Here is a 21940-nt window from a genome sequence, read left to right on the forward strand (position 1 = left end):
TTACATTTTGCAAAGAAGTAAACCTTCCAGCATATGATTTTTGTAATATTTTTCCAATATGAGGGTTATTTTATCATTGTATGCAGACATTATGAGATATTATGAGTTCATTGGGTTTGGCAGCAAAGCCTAGGCAGATAATAACCAAGAAGAGGGAGGGACAGCTTTGCAACCTAAAAGATCTATCAAAATGATGACATTTATTCCATAACCGTAGTATAACTTTTAGGAGGGAAAAAAAGAATATTAGTAACTTAAATTGCTTTTGAATAATGTTATGAATTCTTGATGAAAATGTAGGATGACATTACCTGAATGTTTCATTATGTTATGACAGGTTTATTGTTTTGATGTAAATTTAATAATCACCTTTTTTCTTTTTAAGTTTGCAGTTAACATGTTTGGATGAGAAATGCAATTCTGTGGGTTCTGACAGTCTATCCCATGATGTAAACAGTAACTTTACTTTTGACCTTAAACAACATGATCATTTAAATGAGAGGAGTGAATTGATGAAACGTCACAGAGAAAAGGACACCAACAGGTACTGCTAGGTGGCCTGGGTGTTAGTAGAACAACACTGACGATCTCTGTGTGTACATATACAGTATATTAGGATGGCATGCAGCCAATGCAAAGAGTTGATAGTTTGTATTGTTTCATTTCTTTACAAGGCTTTTTTTATACATTTGGGGATAGCTTGCTTACCTGTGAAATTTTGTCCTGATTGTGAAACATTTAGAGGTCATTCCATTCTGAACATTTTACTAGTATAGTTAGTACATGCGTAGTATGGAGTTATTAACTGAATAATTGATTAGTATACAATTTAAAAAAAAAAACAAAAAAAAACTGAAACCGAGAACATTCTAGTAGTAAGTGGAAGTTTGTGGAACCTTTATACTATGAAGTAAGAGCTTCTAGAACATTTTAGTAGTAAGTTGGAGTTTCTACTGTTGGCACACATGTTGGCAGTGAACAATGCATATGAAAGAGGAATATGTCTCATCGAAAAGTACAATGACATACTGACAAATGATGAAGAACAGAAACCGTTTATTCTTCTGCAAACTATCGCAAGAATGTTCCAACTTCCATCAAAAACGGTGCTAATGTTGTAGACCTACAGGTGTGGAACAGGTGCCTGCGGCTCAGTTTAAATAACATAAATGCGGCCAAACAGAGTGACCTCTAAATGTTATTTTCATTAATTTTTTTTGTGTTTGTCAAAGAATAAAAATCACCTTGTTGATAACTTGAATCTGATTTTTTTTTTTTGGACCAGCCTAATAAATTAATATATAATGTTAATTGATAACAAGAATATGGCTAACTAAAGTAACATCTCAAAGTGTATTTAAGATATTTTAAAATGAATGATAGATACCTGAAAATAAATGCAGGCAGTTGTTTTAACATGCCTGAAATGCTTTGTGTACATTATGAAATTCAGTACCTGAAATGTAATTTGTGATATCTCAGAATGACTTCCAATAACATTTTCTGTGTTTTCAGTGGGATTTCCTGTCATTTAAAATATCTTGATATGCATTTGAGAACTTTAAATGTATAGGATATTACCTCAAAATATCTCTAACTTTCAAATAATGTGAAATGCTGGGGAAGTTATTTTGAGATCTGGAAATTCATATCTCAGTGCACATAAAATGGTATCTTAAAATAGATGCTGAAATACATTTTGATTTTATGTAATGTAACGTCACCCTTTTCGTTTCAGATCTCCGCACAGGTCTAAAAAGCAGAAAACTCACCATGACAAGAATTTGCATGATAGGAAAGAGCGACATAACAAGGTGCCCGTTCAGACCATCTTATGAGTTGCTTTCAGGATTACGTTTAATAGGAAAATAAAATGTGTTCATTTTTTTATTTTGTATAGGTTAAGTCAGGGGTCTTCAATCAGTCCTGGAGGGCCGCAGTGGCTGCAGGTTTTTGTTCTAATCCACTTGCTTAATTAGAAAGCAATACTTGCCAATAGTTTAGTTTAATTTCATGGCTTGTTAGTGCTTTAACTCGGCTATGTCAGGTCATTCTCATATCCTTGATTTTCTTCCCCTTTCTAAGAATATCATCCAATTGATTTGATGGCTAAAATGGATGAGTAATTCTCAGTCCTTCAGTTTTTTCTCTTCACTTTCCTTCCAAGTATTTAATTAAACCCAATAGTGCATGATACATACACACAGGTGTAAATGGTAACAAGCTAAATGGAGAAATGATGGTCTCTTTTGTCATTTGTAAGTTATTGCTAATTAGGAGCAATTAAAAACCAAGAATACAGCTGTTTAAGACTAAAATAAGCAATAAGGGTTCAAAATCTTAACGATGGGAGACAACTAAAGTGAAGCAGAAGAGTTACTTGAGCAATAAATGCTTCTTATTAAGCAATTGGGTTGGAGCAAAAACCTGCAGATACTGCGGCCCTCCAGGACTGTGATTGAGGACCCCTGGGTTAAGTGATACACATACTACACACTGTAGAAATCATAAATTCTTGTAGAGTGCAAGAAAGAGCAATAATGGCAGTCCTTAGTAAAAATATACATTTTATGGTTTATTTTTATCCATCCATCCATCCATTTTCCAACCCGCTGAATCCGAACACAGGGTCACGGGGGTCTGCTGGAGCCAATCCCAGCCAACACAGGGCACAAGGCAGGAACCAATCCTGGGCAGGGTGCCAACCCACCGCAGGACACACACAAACACACCCACACACCAAGCACACACTAGGGCCAATGTAGAATCGCCAATCCACCTAACCAGCATGTCTTTGGACTGTGGGAGGAAACCGGAGCGCCCGGAGGAAACCCACGCAGACACGGGGAGAACATGCAAACTCCACGCAGGGAGGGCCCAGGAAGCGAACCCGGGTCCCCAGGTCTCCCAACTGCGAGGCAGCAGCGCTACCCACTGCGCCACCGTGCCGCCCGGTTTATTTTTAAGTTTTTTTTTTTTTTTTTTTTTTTTTTTTTAACAATGGTAGAACTGAAGGTCATATTTCTAGAATTCTGCAGACTTGTGCTTTCATATCAGTGCTTCACAGATAGTTCTATAAACAAAGTTTTTCAAAATTTGGCCATGCTGATAACTTGGACATAAAAACATAAATTATCATATACAGATCTGTTTGCAAAATAAGTACCTATTACTCAGTTTAAGTTTCCTCTGGGATGCCTGGAGGCATGGTCCACTTAAAAGACAGCTGAACAGGCTCTATAAGAAAACCTAGAATTGTTTTAATAATTTTGACTGTTATCACTACATGTTGTTCACTTCACCTTTTTTGTACAGAACAATACCTATCTGTCTTCTCTCTCAATGTATTCTAAAACTTTTCTAACAAAGAGAAATTATTGTTGAAATTATGCATTGTCTATGCCCAGTAACACAAACAAGTTACTCCTGATATTGTTTTAAATTCAAAATAATTTTGTGACAAAACTTTTTAGAATAATAATATCATTTAATTTCTGAACATTAAGTTTAAAAGAATGGCAAATGTATTTTTTATATATTTACAGTAATATACATTCATAATATTAGTTCTTTTTTGGATGCATATGCTTGTTACCACAGATAACTTGCTCTACCAAACAGGCAGTCTTGTAGCTGCCACTCATATTTACTGTAACATGCAGATGAGGTTGAGGTTTACAGTGTTTGTTGTTTGACTGCACATAAGAATGTGTTAAGATGTTTAATGAAATCAACTTTGATCATAGTATGATTGTGGGTACCAGTGTTGTCAAAGTTCAAGAAAAAGCTGCCTTCAACCAAATTTTTATATATTGTAGATAAAGAATATTACAGTAAACAAAAATCACCCGAGTATTAACAGCAGCCAGGGGACAATAGCTAGACCCATTCGGGAATGTTGCAAATACTTAAATAACAGCTGTTTAAAATAGTGGTCTGTAGAGGGGTAAAAGGGTCTCACTGAATGCAAAGTGTTTCAGATCCCGAATTGAATGGGCTACAGCAGCAGAAGGCCACACTGGGTAGATGAACACGCACAGGAAGGTGAACTTACAATAATCTTGTGATGTACAAAACTGGATAGGTGGTCTGTTATCTGTTCCGATACATCTCTATTTCCCCTACAACAAGCAGATTTAGGGTAAGAGTTTAGCGTAATCAGCAGGAATGTGTGCACCTCTTCTACCTTGCATCAGTAGTATAGACAGAATTTTGTATTTCCCAAAGTGACATGACAATTGGACATTTCACAAAAACTCAGTAAATAAATATACTCGCACACCAGAATGACTAAAACGAAAGAAAACTTATGACTTTTCAGTCATAGTCACAGTGAGGCATTATGCAGGTGTATTGCAGTTGGTGTAATTTGAATTAAAGTAGTAGTATGTCAGAGAGAGGTTGTGCAACATTGTTTACAATGACACTCAGTTTTGTTTTAATGGTATTAGCTGACCATGAAAGGCTTCTGGAAATACATATCCTCAGTAATCTAAAGTTTGACACACACTATACCTTTTCCCCATTAATAAAAATTGTAGCATAATCCTCATCATGTAATCGTCTGAAATTAATGATGAGCCCCATGGTCTTCTCTGTGTTGAGGGACAGGTTGTTCACTGAACACCATCTCACCAGATTAATTAGCTTGTTGATTCAGTGAGCATCTCTGGAAGCCAATCGCAACACAGCATAGAAAATCACACTGGACATCAGAGTTATAGATGTGAAGGATGTCATTATCCACCTTAAAGGAAAGCAGTCTCCTAAGAAATAAAGTCTGCTGTACCCCTTCATATATAGTTCCTATGTATTATGAGATCAGTCCAACCAGTCATAGATGTAGACCCTCAAGTACTTGTAGGAGTGCAAGACTTCTATATCCACTCCCTGAATAGTGACCAGGCGTAGAGGCTATTTGCTGTAGTGAAAGTCAGTAACCAGTTCCTTGGTCTTTCTAATGTTAAGTTGCAGACAATTCTTTCAGCACAAAGAAACCAAGTTCTCCTCCTGTCTCATCCCCGTTCTCAATACACCCCATAACTGCAGAATTGTCTTTAAGAATTTCTGCAAGTGAAATGACCTGGTGTTTATATGTTAGAGTCTCAGGTGTATAGAGTGAAGAGAAAATGAGACAGGTCTGTTCTTTGTAGCGCTCTAGTGTTGCTCACATCCATATCAGAAACACAGTCCTTGAATCTCATAAACTGCAGACTGTTGGGCAAATAGTCCCTTATAAATTCGGAATCTCCTCTTGGGATTATTAAAGTTTATTGAATCTAATGTTATCCAGGACACTATAGTTTTATCCAACTGCGTGTCTCTGAACTTACCCCTTAACACGGTTGGCTGGATGGTATTGAAGGCATGGGAGAAATTAAATAATCTTCACATTGCTGCCAGCTTTGTCCACATGAGAATAAGCCTTGTGGAGCAGACAGATAATTGCATTCTCCACTCTAATCCTTGTTTGATAGGCAAACTGCAGTGAGTCCAGGTGATCTATCACAAGGGGACTCCTATAGTCCAGGACCAGACCCTCAGAAGTGTTACTGGTCTGTAATAATTAGTATGGAGTGGTTATTGAAGTGTAATGGTTTGGAGAATCCTTTCTTGGCAATATTGGAGCTATTAATACAAACTGAGCATCATTTGAACACCACAACCTACCTAGGCATTGTTGCTGACCATGCACATTCTTTTTATGGCATGGATACTTCCAGCAAGATTAAACACCATGCTACACATTATGCAATGTCTAAAGCTGCTTTCATCAACTTTAAAATAACTTCAGGTTATTACAATGCCCTGCATAGTTGCCAGATTTCAATCTAATTACATCATCTTTTAATATGCTGTGGTCAGCCCACAACCTTGAATTGAAATAAGCAGATTTGAGAATGTTATTTAAAGCTGTTTGTGTGTGTCTGTTTTGTTAGTGTTTATTTTTCTCTTCTGTTTTGTCAGAATTGTATTGCTTTGCTTATTAAAAAATAAAGCTAGAAGCATTGCAGAATTGTTTCTTATATACTGTTAGCAGCAGAGAGGTCTAACAACAAAACAGTTATACACAAAAATTTAAGAGAATTATACATCTGAAACATGTTAAAAGTGTAAAAATTCTATACATGTACAACCATAGGTTTAAAGACTCCTCACCTCTTGATAATGTACTCTCACGAGGTAAAGGTCATGTGATTTACAGAATAGTTCATTTTTCTAGTGGGGGTGCCTTTTTCAGAGGTTTCATTTTTTAATTTAAAATAACTATGAGGCAAAGTGAATAAAAAAAACATTAGTAAACAATTTAATATATAATTTGCCTATTTTTAAGTACTTCAGAGAAGAAGTACAGTGTTCCTGAAATGCACATTTAATTAAATAGTTTAAAATTTATTACTTATTTGTTTAACAACAGGATGTGTACTGGTAGAGTCTCCAGAATCAGTCAAAGATATCTTGGAAGTAAAATCATCCTTGAACATGATTGTACACCCTTGAAAAGCATACATATGATATGCTTTGTTCTATTTGGAGTTTTACACAAAACACATTCTAAGAAGGAAATGTGAAGTGTGCTCATGTCTGTGTAAATAACACTGCTTATCATAATGCAGTTTCAATTTTATTTCGGTATTTTGTTCTTAGTGGAGAAATTTGGCTTTGTTACAGAAAAACGGTGATAGTAGGACCAAAAAGGACAAACATCCAAAAAGTGAAAAGGCACTGGTGGAAACTGAAGAACTTCCAGACCACAGAAAGCATCCAAATGCTATGAAACGAGAGGATAATGCCACAGATGTACTGCCACTTAAGGAGCATAGATCTAATAATAGAAGGTGTGTGATGCCCAAGACTGTTTGAGTAGTTTTGTGTTTAGCACAATTTACTAACATAGCAGTGAATGCAGTGTGAAATCTGGAATATGTTAACTGTTAGTCTGCTGTTAAGCTACAGTCCTCTTGTACACTTCAGTAAGATGGAGCCTGGATGTAGCTATCAACTTACATCAAAACAAAGACTGGAAGAAGCCGAAGGGTAATATAAATTTCCTAATTTACTAAAAAGTTATTCATTTTTTTTTTTTTTTTTTTTTTATGATAACCTGCTACTGCTGTATCATGAGCATTTACCTGTAGTAGGGGTTCAAATTAAAATTTCCTTTTTTTGTGTATAACTTTTATTATATGTTAATAGTTGTTTGTAATTATTAAGAAGCAATATACAAATGATTGAAATGGCTGTACAGGGTTATTGGAAAGGATACAGTAAATAGGATTTCTCTTGTAATGGAAATTATAATCTGCATTACATTTTTGCAGTATCTCAGTTGGTAGTCACATTCCTTAAATTTTAATATACATTTTTATTTACAGCTTCAGAAGCACTGGCATTAATAAAGTTCTCATCTAACTGCAATCTTTTTTTTTTTTTTTTTTTTTATTACCACTATGAATCATGACTTTTGGGGATATTGAGTGAGTAGTAGATTATTACTCTACTCTGATGGCTAGATTTGTTATTGCTCTTCAGCAATAACATACTCTGTGCTTCAATCCCACCATTTCTACTGCTCCCCAGAAGAGCACATGCTCTCAGCAATCCTCCAAAACCTTACACCACTTCTTCAGAGAAGAGGAAGCAGTACAGTAGAATAAGAGTACTACCTCTGCTAGTACCAAGCCGTACATACCTAAACAGTCCTGGTTTTATATAACTGTAAAAAAAAAAATATATATATATATACAGTGTGTGTGTGTGTGTGTATATATATATATATATATATATATATATATATATATATATATATATCTGTCCTTGTTACAAACCAATGATAGGATTAAAAAAAAATAGTTATATGCTAGATTGTATGGCATTTTAGCAATTACCTCTGCACGTTTAGGATTAATTCTAAGCCAAGTTTCTCTCAGGGCAGAGTTTGAACATTTTAACCCCGTTTTTGTGTGGGTATTTTCTTAGGTGCCTTAGTTTCTTCCCACAACAAAAATGAAACAAAACAAAACTGTCAGATTGATTCGTAAGTATAAATTCGCTCATGATAAGGAAGTGTAGGTATGTGCATGAATGTACCTTAGAGTGAAATATCATCCCAGCCAGGTTTGGCTGTTACCTTGCACACAAGGATGCTGGGGAAGGTTTTCTCTCCTTATATCTTGAAATGCAATAAGTGTCTGAATGGACAGATGGAAGAAATATAAAAAAGGAAGGTTCAGAAGTATGGAAATGTAGAAGCAACAATAAAATCTATAAATGCTAGTATAAGAACTAAAAGAAATGTAAACGGCGGGGAAAAAATAATTCTAATTTTTTTTTAAATGTATTCTCCAAAACTACAGTATGTTTATTTATATATATATATATATATATATATATATTGGTTATACAATATATATATATATATATATATATATATATATATATATATATTGTATAACCATTCTTCTGTGTTCTGAATTTACTTTTTCCATAATTAAGTCCACATAGGAAGCAAGCTGAAAACCATCCCTAAATGGGTTATCAATCCATTGCAGTATGTTATTGTTACCAAAGGCTTCTAATAAAAATCAATATACACATAAGACTTGTGATTTGTTTTAACAAAAAATGCAAAGGTATTTGGTAACATGGAAAGAATTTCAGTACAAAAAAAATTGCACTAAAATGTGTCCAATGTGGCTAGATGGTAAACTAGCAATGTAACAAATGCTTAGGTACTTGATGGTGATAAGAACAGACTGCAGCAGTCCAAAGGAAAACTCAACCAGACTGAAAGTTAATTCTAAGAAACAACTTGGTTATCATCTGTGGACTTCATAAAGCAAAATTCTTTTTTGTTTTCTTTCTAAGCAGCTCAGAAAAAAATTTTAAAAAGCACAAATCATCAGACGATGACAGGACACACAGCAGTAGAGACCAACACAAGGTACTAATTATTATTTTTTTTTACTTACTAGGATTCCAGATAACAGGAATTGTTAAATGTATTTTCTTTAGCATTTGTCATAGCATATAAAGATTTCATTTCATTTTGAATATTAGTGGTTATGAATGAAAAGAAAATTATGAAATTAACAGAACAGGTTGTCATTAAAGAATTACATTCTCTTCCTAATCCTTCCGTGCAAATATAAAAATATACTATGTCTATGTAAATAAAGATGAGAATTGCCTCTGCTGACTTAATATTGATTAAGGAACATGTATGCGAATGTGGACTGTAATGCCATTTCATACCCAAAAGGAATGTTTTTGTTGTTAGCAAAAGTTATTTTAAAGCATGCTGTGTGTATACATGCAAGAGATAGAGGTCAGTGAAGGGCACACTTTGTGTGAGGTACACAAAGTATATGAACATTATAAAAGAAAATCTAGATTAGTGGTATAGTCCTTTCTTCTTGTGAACCTCAGGTGTTTGTTTACATGAAATCCATATGATTCCATGAAATAGCAAGCAACCCAAGGTCAATAAGCAAGAATGTTCTACAAATGGTTCCTGCCTGGGTAACTGTATTAGTGAAGGGGGTCTACACCAGGGTTTTTTTTATAGATACAAATTTCTTGTAACCTTGAACACTCCTTCTTCAGACAGCTGAGTTGGTGCTTGCTTATCACATAGAACACTGTTTCACTGGGGTTTGATTAAGAGTACTTCAGACAGCCATCTCACTGGGGTTTGATTCCTGGTCTTCTCATTTCTATAATTTCTTGCATGGAATAGTTTATTACTGTTTAAAGCATAATTGCCAACTGTTCCACATTCAAGTAAGATTTTCACTACACATGAGTAAACCCTATTTATTCTTTTTTCATCTTAAAGTAGTGTAAAGTGTTTTTTTTTTTTTTAATGTGAGGTCAGCTGCCTTTATTCCATTTTGTGATCGGCTTAGGGAATGCATTTTTATTTTTAATTGTAGAGCCTAAAAGCAAGTGACACAGAAGACAAGAAAAAAACTGAAAATTTAAAGAGTACTTCAGACAGCCATCTGAAAGAGGAAGACAGTGTGAAAGAAGAGCCTGATGACACCGAAGCAATGGACACAGCAGAATATAATGAAAAGAGGTCAACGGAAAGAATAGCCATGGGTGAACATGGAGAAAGAGTGAAAAAGGAAGATGAAACCAATGAAATAGATAAAGACTTTAAAAAAGAAAAATCAGAGAAAAGGTCCAAAGAGGACAAGAAAGTGAGCCGGCACCTTGAAAAGGCAAAGGATGTGCATCATAGAGATAAAGAGCTCAAAAAGAACAGCAATGAGAGGAAAAAACAACATAAGAGTAAGTCACACCGATCAGAATCAGGGAGTACAAAAGAAAGGGAGGAAACCTATAACAGAAAGAGAAAACACACTGGAGATACATCGACACAAAAAAAGATAATAAAGAATGAAAAGGATGACAAACAGACTGTCCTAAAAGAAGATGAAAAGAATAAACAGGAGGATGATAAATGGAAGTGGTGAGTTTACTGAATGACACTATAAGGTCAAAGACTTGAGTTCATGGATTGATGAGCCAAGTTATGCAAACTTAGTCAGGGATCATTTTCTTGTTATACAGTCTTGTTCAGGGATCCTGCACTTTTCAAGTCAGACTTTCACTTTATTTTAAAACAAGGGGGCTCCGCCCCCTGCTCGCTTCGCTCGCCTACCCCCGGGGTTGGGTAACCCGAAATACATTGATGAATGTATGAGATATATTGGAGTGTAAAGGTGTAGATGACGAACAAAGGAAGTAAAGAACCCATAGCATGGCACATTAGAAGGATCTATTGGAGTACTTCTTTATACACAACATTTGTAGTAAAATCGTTGATAGATTGCGTCATCTGGATCTAACACGTAGATCTGTGCATATTTGCGTTCGTGATTTGGTTCAGGGTGCACTGTTCCAATCCGATGTAATATTTGTCCACATACACGAAAGCAGTATGGGCCATTGCCAGCTGGTGGCCTGATATCTATCCCGGTAGATGCAAAAGCAAATGAACTATTGTAGGATCTAATGCAGTCCATAATGTTTTTACGTTCGGGTACATTTTTAGTTAGAAACATCCGTAGATATTCAGGATATTCATCTAAAGGAGGCAGTCTAACCTGAACCCTTTGACAACAACGTGTAAACTCATTAGTTGTATTGCCAGTTGTTTCTTCAGGGAAGTTAAGTGAATGACAATGACAGCAAATGATATTCATTAATCCTAATGAATGTTCATTAATGGTGGACGCATTACAGAATGCGTTGTCCGCTAATTGGCGGAATTGTTTAGTGGCTGTTTGTCGTTCCTTTCTTTGCCGTTTATCTATTGCCTCTGCTGTTTGAGAGGCGCGTTGTAGGCGCCTGTCTTCATTAATTGTATTCAGGCGGGCTCGTTTCTGTATGTCCGTTAGTTGAAAAGTTTAGTTTTGGAGCTGGAGCCGTGACCGTGACTCCATTAGTTATCCGTTGTCTACCGATAGTAATATGGATAATTGCACTTAGTTAATACGGAGCGTTTTCTGTGGTTGTACTGTTAATAATGCATCACTGTAATGTAATTCACATATGCTATATGGTTTGGACGTGTGAGGATGTCGTACGTTTAATACGGAGAGTTCGTTTATTCTCATTACCCGGACCATGCTGTGTAGTGTGGACGTTTAGTTCAGTAGCGCGTTGTAGGCGCATGCGCCTTTCGTACTTTCACGTGCCTTCCGTACTATCTTTGTGGACCTGTGGGGCCTCCGTAGCCTCTTCCGTTCGACTCTGGGGTGCAGCGCAGAATCCTCTTTTTTTTGTGTGGCTGTGTCGTTAGTCGTTAGCTATGGGCGCGTTGTTGCCTCATTTCTCATTCACGTTAGTTGAGCTCTTTCGTTTTTGGGCCGTGACTCCTTCGTTCGCGGTGGCTCAGACTTCGCTTGCGGTTTATGAGACGTGCGCTGTAGGCACCTGCGCACTATGTCTCATGGTCCCATCACCGTGTACCTGCGTCCATGCCTTCCGGTTTACCATTCTCAGTTAGTAATATGGATGATATCGGAAGCATTCAAATGTGCAACAACATTCCAATGCTAAGTTAATGTTAACTTTGAAAATTTTTTGATTATTTGCATTACAGCTAAATTCTGCTTATGTTTTGAATACACTTAAGAATTTTTAACAATCTATCTATTATGCCTGGTTTCATGTTTATTTTTTTAATGTTACTCTCTTGATTAACCCACCATTAATTAAAGTATGTAGTCTATAATAATTTGTTTAAATTTCTTCACATTTACACCAAGAATGTTATAGTGCCATAAAATCACTTGATGTTCATCTTTATCCTAAGTGTTTTAGCTTTCTCAGATTTTTAAATACCACTACTGCTATATCATGAGCATTTTTTAATTTGTTAGTCAAAGATGACATACTCATTAAATAGATGGATAGATAAATATAGAGATGTAACTTTTTCTCCTCAGGGGAAAATTTAACGTTTTGCAGAAGCTCATTAAAAATAAATAAATATACACATACTATGGTCTGAACACACACCAGAATGACTGAAAAGAAAGAAGATTAAAAGGAAAGAAAACTTTTGACTTGGCAGTGGCAGTCTCATGTAAGGTATTCTACAGGTGTATTGCCGTTGGTATTAAAAAGCCCCAGCAATGTTTCTTGACACACTTCTGCTAAATAATTCATTGGTTGAATTTGAAAGTACTTTGTTTTAGAGAGAAGAGGGATTTGCTACCTTCATTTTAATAAAAGGGTAAATGTCTATGTGAATATCTCTCCAGGGCCATGTCTCTGTCATATGCCATTTGTTATGGGATTCGTAAAAGCAGTGTGAATGTTTGTGATATGCCATCTGTTGGGAAATGCAGTGTATTTAGTACTACGTGCATTACAAAATACATTCTAATAAATGCTGCACAACAAACATTAATGATGAATACGCTGAGGTCCATGTTGATTACATGGATTTTAACCCATCTTAGATGGGTAGAACAGCTAGTTGTTCATAATGGCACTCCAATTTTGTTTTCATTCTCTCTTTCGCTACTACCTTTAGGGTGTAGAGAGTGTGTCCCATAGCTGAGCCTGCATTTTTAATCAGCTTATTGATTCAGTGGGCCTCTCTTCCAGTGGTGTTACAGGCCATCACAGAAAATATGTGAAGGATGTCCACTACCCACATTAAAGGAACCCAGTCTCCTAAGAAAAAGTCTGCTCTTGGTCAGTTATTCTTGGGAACAGGAGTGATCATTGATCTTTCCACAGTCAGTGACTGCTCCACCATTTGTACAACGTCAAAACAGCTTTAGAAATGGGTGCATTAACTAGTTGGCAAACAACTTGAATTGTAACACCAGAAAACACACATTTGTAAGAAAAATTATGACTTACAGTACATACTTTTCAACATGAAACGGATCAGATTAGCTACTAACTTTGTTCACATAACATTACTTAAACAAGCTTGATCTAGCTCTGGGTCATGGGGCCTAAAACCTGTTACTACAGCATCAGTTACAAGGCAATATACCAACTGTGAACGATGGACCAGTCTATTGTAGAGCCCCATCAAACACACACCCATCATTACACAGCAAGTTTTTAATTGCTGATTAGCCTAACATTACTCCTGTAGGCTATGGGTGCACAACACAACCAGAGTAACTATGAAAAGCCTACACAGATGTAATCCAGTTTTGGGGTTTGAACCCATAAGATGGGTTCTTTGATGCAGAGGTGCTCATCACTGTGCTGTTTTGTTCATGTATTATAAAAAGCCAATGTATTTTTGCAGCTTTTGATTTTCTTAACCATATTAAAAAAAAAAAAAAAAAAAATCTGATAACTCTAAATTTGTCATTTTAAGGTGCTTTTTTTAAGGAATTGAAATCATATTTAGGACTAGTTACTGGCTTACATCAACTGTCATAGGGAATAGGAAAAAATATCATTTAAATAGAAACCTATTTATTCACACTGTCGTTGTACACATTATAGAAATTAATCATGTGACTAGTAGGGGGCATTCTTTTGTCAGTCTTCTACTCAGACTAAATGCCAAAGGGTTCAAAGTCTCATATGAAAATCACCTATTTATCAACAATGTCTGGAGGGAAAAAACAAAACACAAGCCAAAATACAAAATTTAGAGAGATATAAATGTAGACACTGGCCTTTTCTAACCATGGTCTTCTGTTTCCTGTCTGCCCATGAGTTGTGGTACCAACCGCCAGTAATCCATCTCATTCTCTCTTGCTTTCTCTCTCATCTTTTTGTCACCAGTATTCTTCTCAAATACACTGTATACTCATTTGCTGTCTGACTGGAAACATTCTTTCAGCACCACGGAGTGTTTAATTCCAAGTGGTTCCTGGGACTTCTTTCCGAGAGCTCTGTCTAGCAATCCCAGGTATTCCTCCAAGCCTGAGTCTCTGATTTCCATAAAAGCTGATTCTGAAAATCAGCAGTTTGTCAAGAGGTTTTTGCAACTGTGATGTTCTCTCAATCTGAAGCTCATTTTTCTTCTTGTAGCCTTTCATGGGAATACTGCACATACACACACAGATGATTATGCCCAGCTGGTGATGCACATGTTGTTGCTCCTTCGGTTCATTCTTCTAAGTCTGGGTGTTAAGGCTCTGCTGTTTTCAAATACCTCCTTCACCTGCATGCATTCCTGGCCTTAATCAGGTCCCTTACTACATTTGTAATTAGGTGCTCTTTTGTCCAGTATTGTAACTGGTAGGAGTGCTCTAGTTAAGGTGATTTGTGCTTTCTGTCATATAAGATTGAGTTTTATGTGTTTTAATACATTCTTAATTATCATGGAACAGAAGACTGGCAACGTAACATCACATTAGATTAGATCTTTATTGTTACATACATTGCAGTAGTATGGTAAAATTCTTTTGCCTTGATCGTGGGCTTGTGGAATGGGTGCGTAGAGCAGTATATACAGGCAATTGTGGGTACAGTCCACGGCAGGTAAGAACAGGTTACTGAAAGATTAGTCTGGGTGAAGAAGATGTCCATGAATTGGGTTGATCTTTTGGTGAGACTCCAGTAAGTTTACTAAAACTGAAAACGGGATGAGCTGGATTTCTGTCTTCAGAGATGATGGATTCAGTCCTCCTCAGACATCAGGTGTCATAGATGGTATTTGGCTGTGGAAGGCAAGACCCTGTGATTTTAAAAACTGATGTATTCGAAGTTCACCAGTATTTTGGTCCTCCCTCCAGAGCTCTTTAGCCTCTTCATGAAAAAGAATCTTTGCCAAGCCATTTTGAGGATGCAGGTGGTATTGACAGACCACGAAAAGGCAGTCAATGATGTGGACACACTGGGACCTGAAACTACAAACTGTTAGGACAGTGGAGCCGTTAATGTGGAGTGGAGTGTCACTGCCCTTATTCCAGTCATGGTGGTGTTGTCCGCAAATGTGCTGATGCTGTCACTGTCATGCTTCGCTACACTGTTGTAGGTGAACAGACTGTATAACAGTGGGCTGAGGCAACATCCTTTGTGGAATGCTGATGTTGGTGAACAATGTGGAGGAGTAGTTGTTGCCAGTTCTCCGTGCCTGGGACCTATTTGTCAGGAAGTCAAACACCCAGCCATCAGTGGAGCTGCTCAGGCCATGCCCAGTAGGCTTTGAGAACTGCCATCAGGTACGGGTACCGCATATCTCTCAAACTACCCTTGATTTTCCTTTTTAAATCACTTACGTTCATTGTATTGATGCACACAGAAGAGAATATACACAGCAACCTATAGGAGCTTTTTCGCTTGGTAGTCACCCGGTGACCTCTATTAACACCAGTTTCCCTTTGCTAATAGATTTCAGGTCATTATTTCAGTGCTAGTTTCCTATCCATGTGAAATGATTTGGGATAAAGAGGATTTCTTGCAATACAAAGTAAATGGAACGATTCATTGTGGAATGTATTGTGTAGGGAGGAATGAAACAGCCGTACGGGGGCGGTTTAACACTGGCGGCTTCCTGCTGTTAGTTGACTTCACCGGTCAGGAAGTTTTGTGCTAAGTGAGAATGACACGTGCGACAGCACTCGCAATTCACCGGAGCTCTTTGGAATGGTGTGCAGCCCTGCGGCATGGCACCCAGTTTTTTGTCAAGTTATAAGAGTCTCCTTCCCTATGCTGTCAGCATTTCGGCATTTGTCGTACCTCACTGCAATATGCTGCAGTCCGAAGAAACGTGCAGAGAAGTTTCGGTAAAAATGTTGTGCGATTAATGGGAATGTTTTATAATGAGGTGCTATATGAGGTTATGTGTTCATTCGGAGGCTCCCCTACCTGACAGCTCCGACATTGAACGGTAGCGATTTGTTTACAAAAAAAACATCCATGCAATCTCTGGGCACAAAAGGTATTTTACTTACCATATTGATTTGCTTAAGAGTGGTGAAGGTGATTATTCTTGTTTCCATGATAATTTATCCTTGGTGTGCAATTTAGTAGTTCTGTAGTTACTACAGAAACCGATTTCTAAGTTGGATGTATTAATAATGCACTTTATCAAAAGTGAATACAAATTAATTGTGTTTGAAAAATGTTTTTGTTTGTATCATCCTGTTTTAGCTAAAAATATTATTGACTTTAGATCTTTATAAGCATAGTTGTTAATTTGTTCCAGGCATGTGGTTTAAAATCATTGATGATGCATGACATTCTAATCATTCTTTTAAGTATTACAACTTGCTTTGGACGTCGTCTTGGATAAAGGGGTCTGCCACGGTCCGAAAATAAAAGGGGTATAAAAACGAAGTTATAGATAGGGAGCCGTTGATGCTTAGTATTTTTTCCTTGGGAGTGCGCTATTACAACAAAAATAACTGACGATTATTACCTCATATTATAATTGCGAATGTATATTTCAGTTAACAGCGCCTCAGTGAGAGCAGAACCTTGTCTTACCAATTGCATACTTGTATACTGTTTTCGGTATACATACAGTATAGTAGAGCCTTCATTTTGCTTAATAACTGTAAATGTAAAATTGTTCAATGGTATATTAGAATAAAAATGTTGTTTTTAATAGTGTTTTTTTATTTTTACAATAAAGAAATATACCAATTAATGTTTCTGTTTTTACTGATATTCCAATAATTATGAAATTAAAGTATACAACAAACATTCCTAGTTTTTTTTTTTTTTTTTTTTCTCAAAACAAATGTGTTACTTCTAAAAAAAAAAAAAATCCGTCACACCACCACTTACTATTCAAAAATATAAAATGTAGAAAACACATTAAAGATGAGAATGTTACATTTGGGTTCTTCTGTATTAAGATAACAAAAGTTGCATGTATATGTAAAAATCAAAGTACCTAATAAAATTTAAAATTGCAGCAATGCAAGATTAAAATGTTGATGTAAACACACCTTGAAAGTTCTTTTGTACAGGTATGTAAACAACATTAATACATAGCAAGGTCAAGAAATATCGAACTGGTAACACAGTTCTCGAGTCTGGTTTGGACTGGGTCATTGAGCAGTTGTATCCCTTTTTTTGAGAAAAAATACTGTAACGAAAGCTACATGACAGATTCAAAGTGCCATTTTAAGTACCTCCTTTTAAGTGTAATTTTCTCATCAATATAATAAAATCTTAAGGTTATGCGTGCTTCCATTTTTTTTTAACCACAAAACAGTTTTTGCATTGAGCAACACTTCTTTAAGATACCTTTTTAAATTTGGCATCAAGTATAGGCAGTGCAACTTCAGAAAAAAAATTGTGGGAGGGGATGATATTTATGTTGCCCTGGATAGTTGATCTTTAAAAAAATTTTTATCGAATAAAGTTTTAATTTGAGCCTTGGTTTTTGACAAACAAAACACAATGACTTATTTTATCTGAATTTGTTTTCGATAAACTGCTGGATACAGCCCTGTGGTATCGTGTAAATAGGTCATTAATGGCTCTTTGTTTTGTGCACCTAATGTTATTGGGACCTGGTGCAGCTAGCTGTCTTATCTTTCATGCACTTGCATCTTAATGAACTATATAGTTGAATTTTATACGGCTGCATAAAAGTTTACTGTTGCTTTGCTGCAACAGCTTTCACACTGTGCTTTTTTGATCATCATTTCTATTGAGCAAATTTTGATAGTAAAACATCTAGAAAATTTAGGTAATGTAGATTCAAAATTACTTTTCAATTTTTTTGGAGGATGTTGTAAACATGAGAAAGAAAGGCACACTTTTTAAAACGTGATGTTGTGGACCAGACTCCTAAGATTGCATTCAGCACAGTCTCTTGTAATAGTTAATGTGATGTGAGTGCCTCCAATTCACATGATGAATGTGTTTGTGCTTGATTAAAAAACTTATTGCATGTTTAAAGCAGTATGTATCTGGTAAAGATCAATTTCTGACAAAGCAGAACTACCAAGTGGAAGGCTGTACTTGCAATTAATATATGATTAATTGTGAAGCCCTATGTTTCCTATAGTTACTTCTTTCATTTCCTCTAGAGGTTGTAATTATTATATATTTAGCTTTTATAAAACACAAAAAATGGTTTGAGATAACAAAATGGACGTTCTTGTTATAACAAGTCTGTATATTCAGGGGGTGGGGGGTTCAACTTCCAATTTAATTTTTGACCACAATGTTTGGGTACTGTGGTGAGTTGGCACCCTGCCCAGGATTGGTTCCTGCCTTGTGCCCTGTGTTGGCTGGGATTGGCTCCAGCAGACCCCCGTGACCCTGTGTTCGGATTCAGTGGGTTGGAAAATGGATGGATGGAAGGATGGATGTTTGGGTAGCCAAATATCAAAATTTAAGGTAAAATTTAAATATTAGAAAGTATGGGAGAGGGAAGTCTGGGCATCTCTGCTCAAGCTGCTGCCCCCGCGACCCGACCTCGGATAAGCGGGAGACAATGGATGGATGGATTATTAATAAAGAACTATAGGAAAATGTTATGCACTACTGTTGTTAAGCAGTTCATCAAGGACATTCAAGCCATTACATAATTTTAGACACTTTTGTGAGTTGAAATTGTGTTTTAATTATTGAATTGGTGGCTGTTCTCAAAATTTCATATACAGTTTTTCTAATTGATTTAGGTACTTGTAAAAACCAGCTATTCTTTTGCCCTTGTAGCCCAGTGTTATCTTTTTATGTTCATTGATGAGCCCAAGCAACATGTGAAAGCTCCTTTGTGTGATTAGAAACTAAATATGAATTATTAAGTTTGTAATAGAACAAGCAGCAAATGGATACAGCAGGGGATTTAAGTGTGAACTTCTCAGCCACTGAAATCCCCCAACTCCCCCAGTGAGTTTGCAACAGCAGTTCACAAACACTGGTATAAACTATTGCCTTTATTTTTGTCAGGTTTTCTTTTTTTAAGAATGGTTTGATGGATATTGGGGTAAAATGATGTAGCTTTTTACAAGTTAGGGTGGTGTAGGTGTTTTTGCAAAATTACACTTAAAACCTTTTAATTGTACTTTCTTTTTCTAGGTGGGAAGAAGGGAAATCTCTGGATGGCACGAAATGGAAGTTTCTTGGACATAAAGGGCCAATTTTTGCACCTGCCTATGAACCACTACCTGACAGTGTTCACTTCTACTATAATGGTAACAACTGTTTACTGTTAAAAACAATTATTATGGCATTTATGAGGTGTTACACATTAGGGAATTGCTAAATAGATTTAGCTTCGCACTTAAACCTAATGAGTGTCCAGACAATTGGGTAGTGGTCAGTGAATGTCTGTATCTTTTAGTTAAGCATTGTGAAAGACAATGTTAATGGTATCTGATGTCCTCAGTATTTTAGGAAAGGGAACATGCTATTTTAACCCCCAGCTGTGAGGCACTGCAGGTGCACCAGTGTAGTTACTGTACCAGATTGGGTGCAGCCAATGTTTTCCACTATACAATCGGTAGATGTTTGTTAGGATATGTTGGAATGGATTAACTTTCCTTAGTCTCCTGTCAAACTCAAAGTGCTGTTGAGCATTGTGATATGCTAGGTGTTCAGGAATCCTGAGAAATCCTTGGGGGTATGGGCCAATAAGAACTTGTCCATGACAGACAAATTGGCAATTTGGAAACCTTCTTTTATGTGAATGCCTTGATTACTTCATAGAACAGGTTTGAATTAAACTGACTTCAGTTGTTTCTGTGATATATGGGATCAAGTATATGGTGCCTTTTAATCTTTTAATTGTATTTTGTGAAACTTAAGTTTCATTGGCAGAATATAAAACTTTGTCTGTAACCCATACATTTGGAACACATACAATTTTAAGAGCGAAAAAATTGAAATACCCTGACCCTTTATTTTTAATGAGTGTTTCTAAAATGCTTTTTAAGGGAACCCCATGAAACTTGCTCCAGAAACGGAAGAGATAGCCACCTTTTATGCAAAGATGTTGGACCATGAGTATACTGCAAAAGAGGTATTCCAGAAGAATTTTTTTCATGACTGGAGAAAGGTAAGTTCATTCCTTGCTCTGTTAAATTGTCATTCCTTTTAGGGCAGTGGATTAAAATTAAAATGCTCTTGTTTTAAAATCACATATCATTACACCTCCTTCTTCACAGTCTCAGATTGTTGTGTTTGATATTTAGCTTGGGGTCAGCCTTGAAGAAGTTGCCATATTCTCCTTGTGTCTATGTGAGTTTCCTTAGCTATTCTGATTACACTGCACAACAAAGTTTTTGCTTCTTGAACACTATTGGGTGTTTCTTATAGATTTTTGGGTGCTGATCACGAATATCACATCAAAATTTACCCATCACGTACTGTTTCAGAGAAATCTTCAGTTTTGTCATGATTTTTTGTTATATTTGTATCCAAACATTTTCGCTCCCGTAAGTGACTTCTCAACAACGGTTTGTGCAGGCTGGGCATGTCCAGGCTTGGAATCAGGCCAGGTTGGAAGCTGTTCTGTGGAAGTTGACATCCTGGGCAGGTCTGAACGAGCTTGACGCTGTCTTGGCATGCTATAAAGGTGGCTTGCATACACCGATCCTGCTCATTTGGTTAATATAGATAGTCGGTGTGTATGTAAAGTATAGTATCTATAGCAATATAGCAGTAAGTAAGTTTGATGCTATAGACATTTTGGTGTCTGGCGATATGTCTTGTCAATGTCGTAAAAAGCCGCGATACATTCTGCTATATCTGTGGCGAATATACACTTGCGCCTCAGAGACGTTGGATGACTGCTGTTATGAAGAAAGCTTATCATCTGTATTTCGGCTGCAAAATTGGTGATCAAGACAAGAAATGGGCACCTCACATTTGCTGTGCGACATGTTCTGTCAGTCTGAGAGCCTGGCTCAGAGGCACTTGAAAGACAATGCCATTTACTGTTCCAATGATATCGCGAGAACAGGAAAGACCATGTGACAGACTGTTACTTCTGTTTGACTAATGTGTCTGGTTTCTCTGCCAAAAACAAGAAGCCAATTGAATATCCTAATCTGCCTTCAGCAATGAGACCTGTGCCACATGATGACAGTCTTCCAATTCTGAAACCACCAGAGGATTGGACCTTAGACAAACCAGATGAAGAAACTGCAATGCAGGGTACTGACAGTGACATTGACCCGGATTTTGAACCGTGCTCATCAGGCGATCCACATCTGATAACACAGTCCGAATTGAACGATTTGGTCAGAGATTTGGGTCTGTCAAAAGCAAAAGTCGAGCTGCTGGGTTCGTGACTACAGGAATGGTGTTTACTGTCACCAAGTACGAAATTTTCTGTGTTTCGAGGTCGACATCATGATATAACCAAACTTTTTGCACAAGTCGACAGTCTCTGTTTCTGTTGTGACATTGAAGGATTGTTCTCAGCCTTGGGTTGTGATCACAACCCGGAAGAGTGGCGTCTCTTCATTGATTCATCAATGTTAAACCTGAAAGCTGTTCTACACAATGGCTATGTTTATCCTTCAGT

General features: G+C 36.7%; 1 protein-coding gene across 3 annotated transcripts in view; it reads left to right on the forward strand.

Moving 5' to 3' along the window:
- LOC114653743 (DNA topoisomerase 1-like) overlaps positions 1-21940 on the forward strand; it is a 57680-nt gene that overhangs the window by 4661 nt on the left and 31079 nt on the right. The window contains exons 3-9 of one of the 3 annotated variants that reach the window (XM_028804236.2): positions 386-544; positions 1739-1814; positions 6673-6839; positions 8872-8944; positions 9936-10477; positions 19489-19604; positions 20346-20467. In XM_028804236.2, coding sequence (XP_028660069.1) covers positions 386-544; positions 1739-1814; positions 6673-6839; positions 8872-8944; positions 9936-10477; positions 19489-19604; positions 20346-20467 — 1255 coding nt within the window. Of the gene's footprint in view, positions 1-385; positions 545-1738; positions 1815-6672; positions 6840-8871; positions 8945-9935; positions 10478-16006; positions 16385-19488; positions 19605-20345; positions 20468-21940 lie in introns of those variants that run through there. The other 2 variants (XM_028804239.2, XM_028804238.2) reach the window with 2 other exon arrangements.

The sequence above is a fragment of the Erpetoichthys calabaricus genome, chromosome 6 (assembly GCF_900747795.2).
Source record: "Erpetoichthys calabaricus chromosome 6, fErpCal1.3, whole genome shotgun sequence".
In the NCBI taxonomy this organism is placed as follows: Eukaryota; Metazoa; Chordata; class Cladistia; order Polypteriformes; family Polypteridae; genus Erpetoichthys; species Erpetoichthys calabaricus.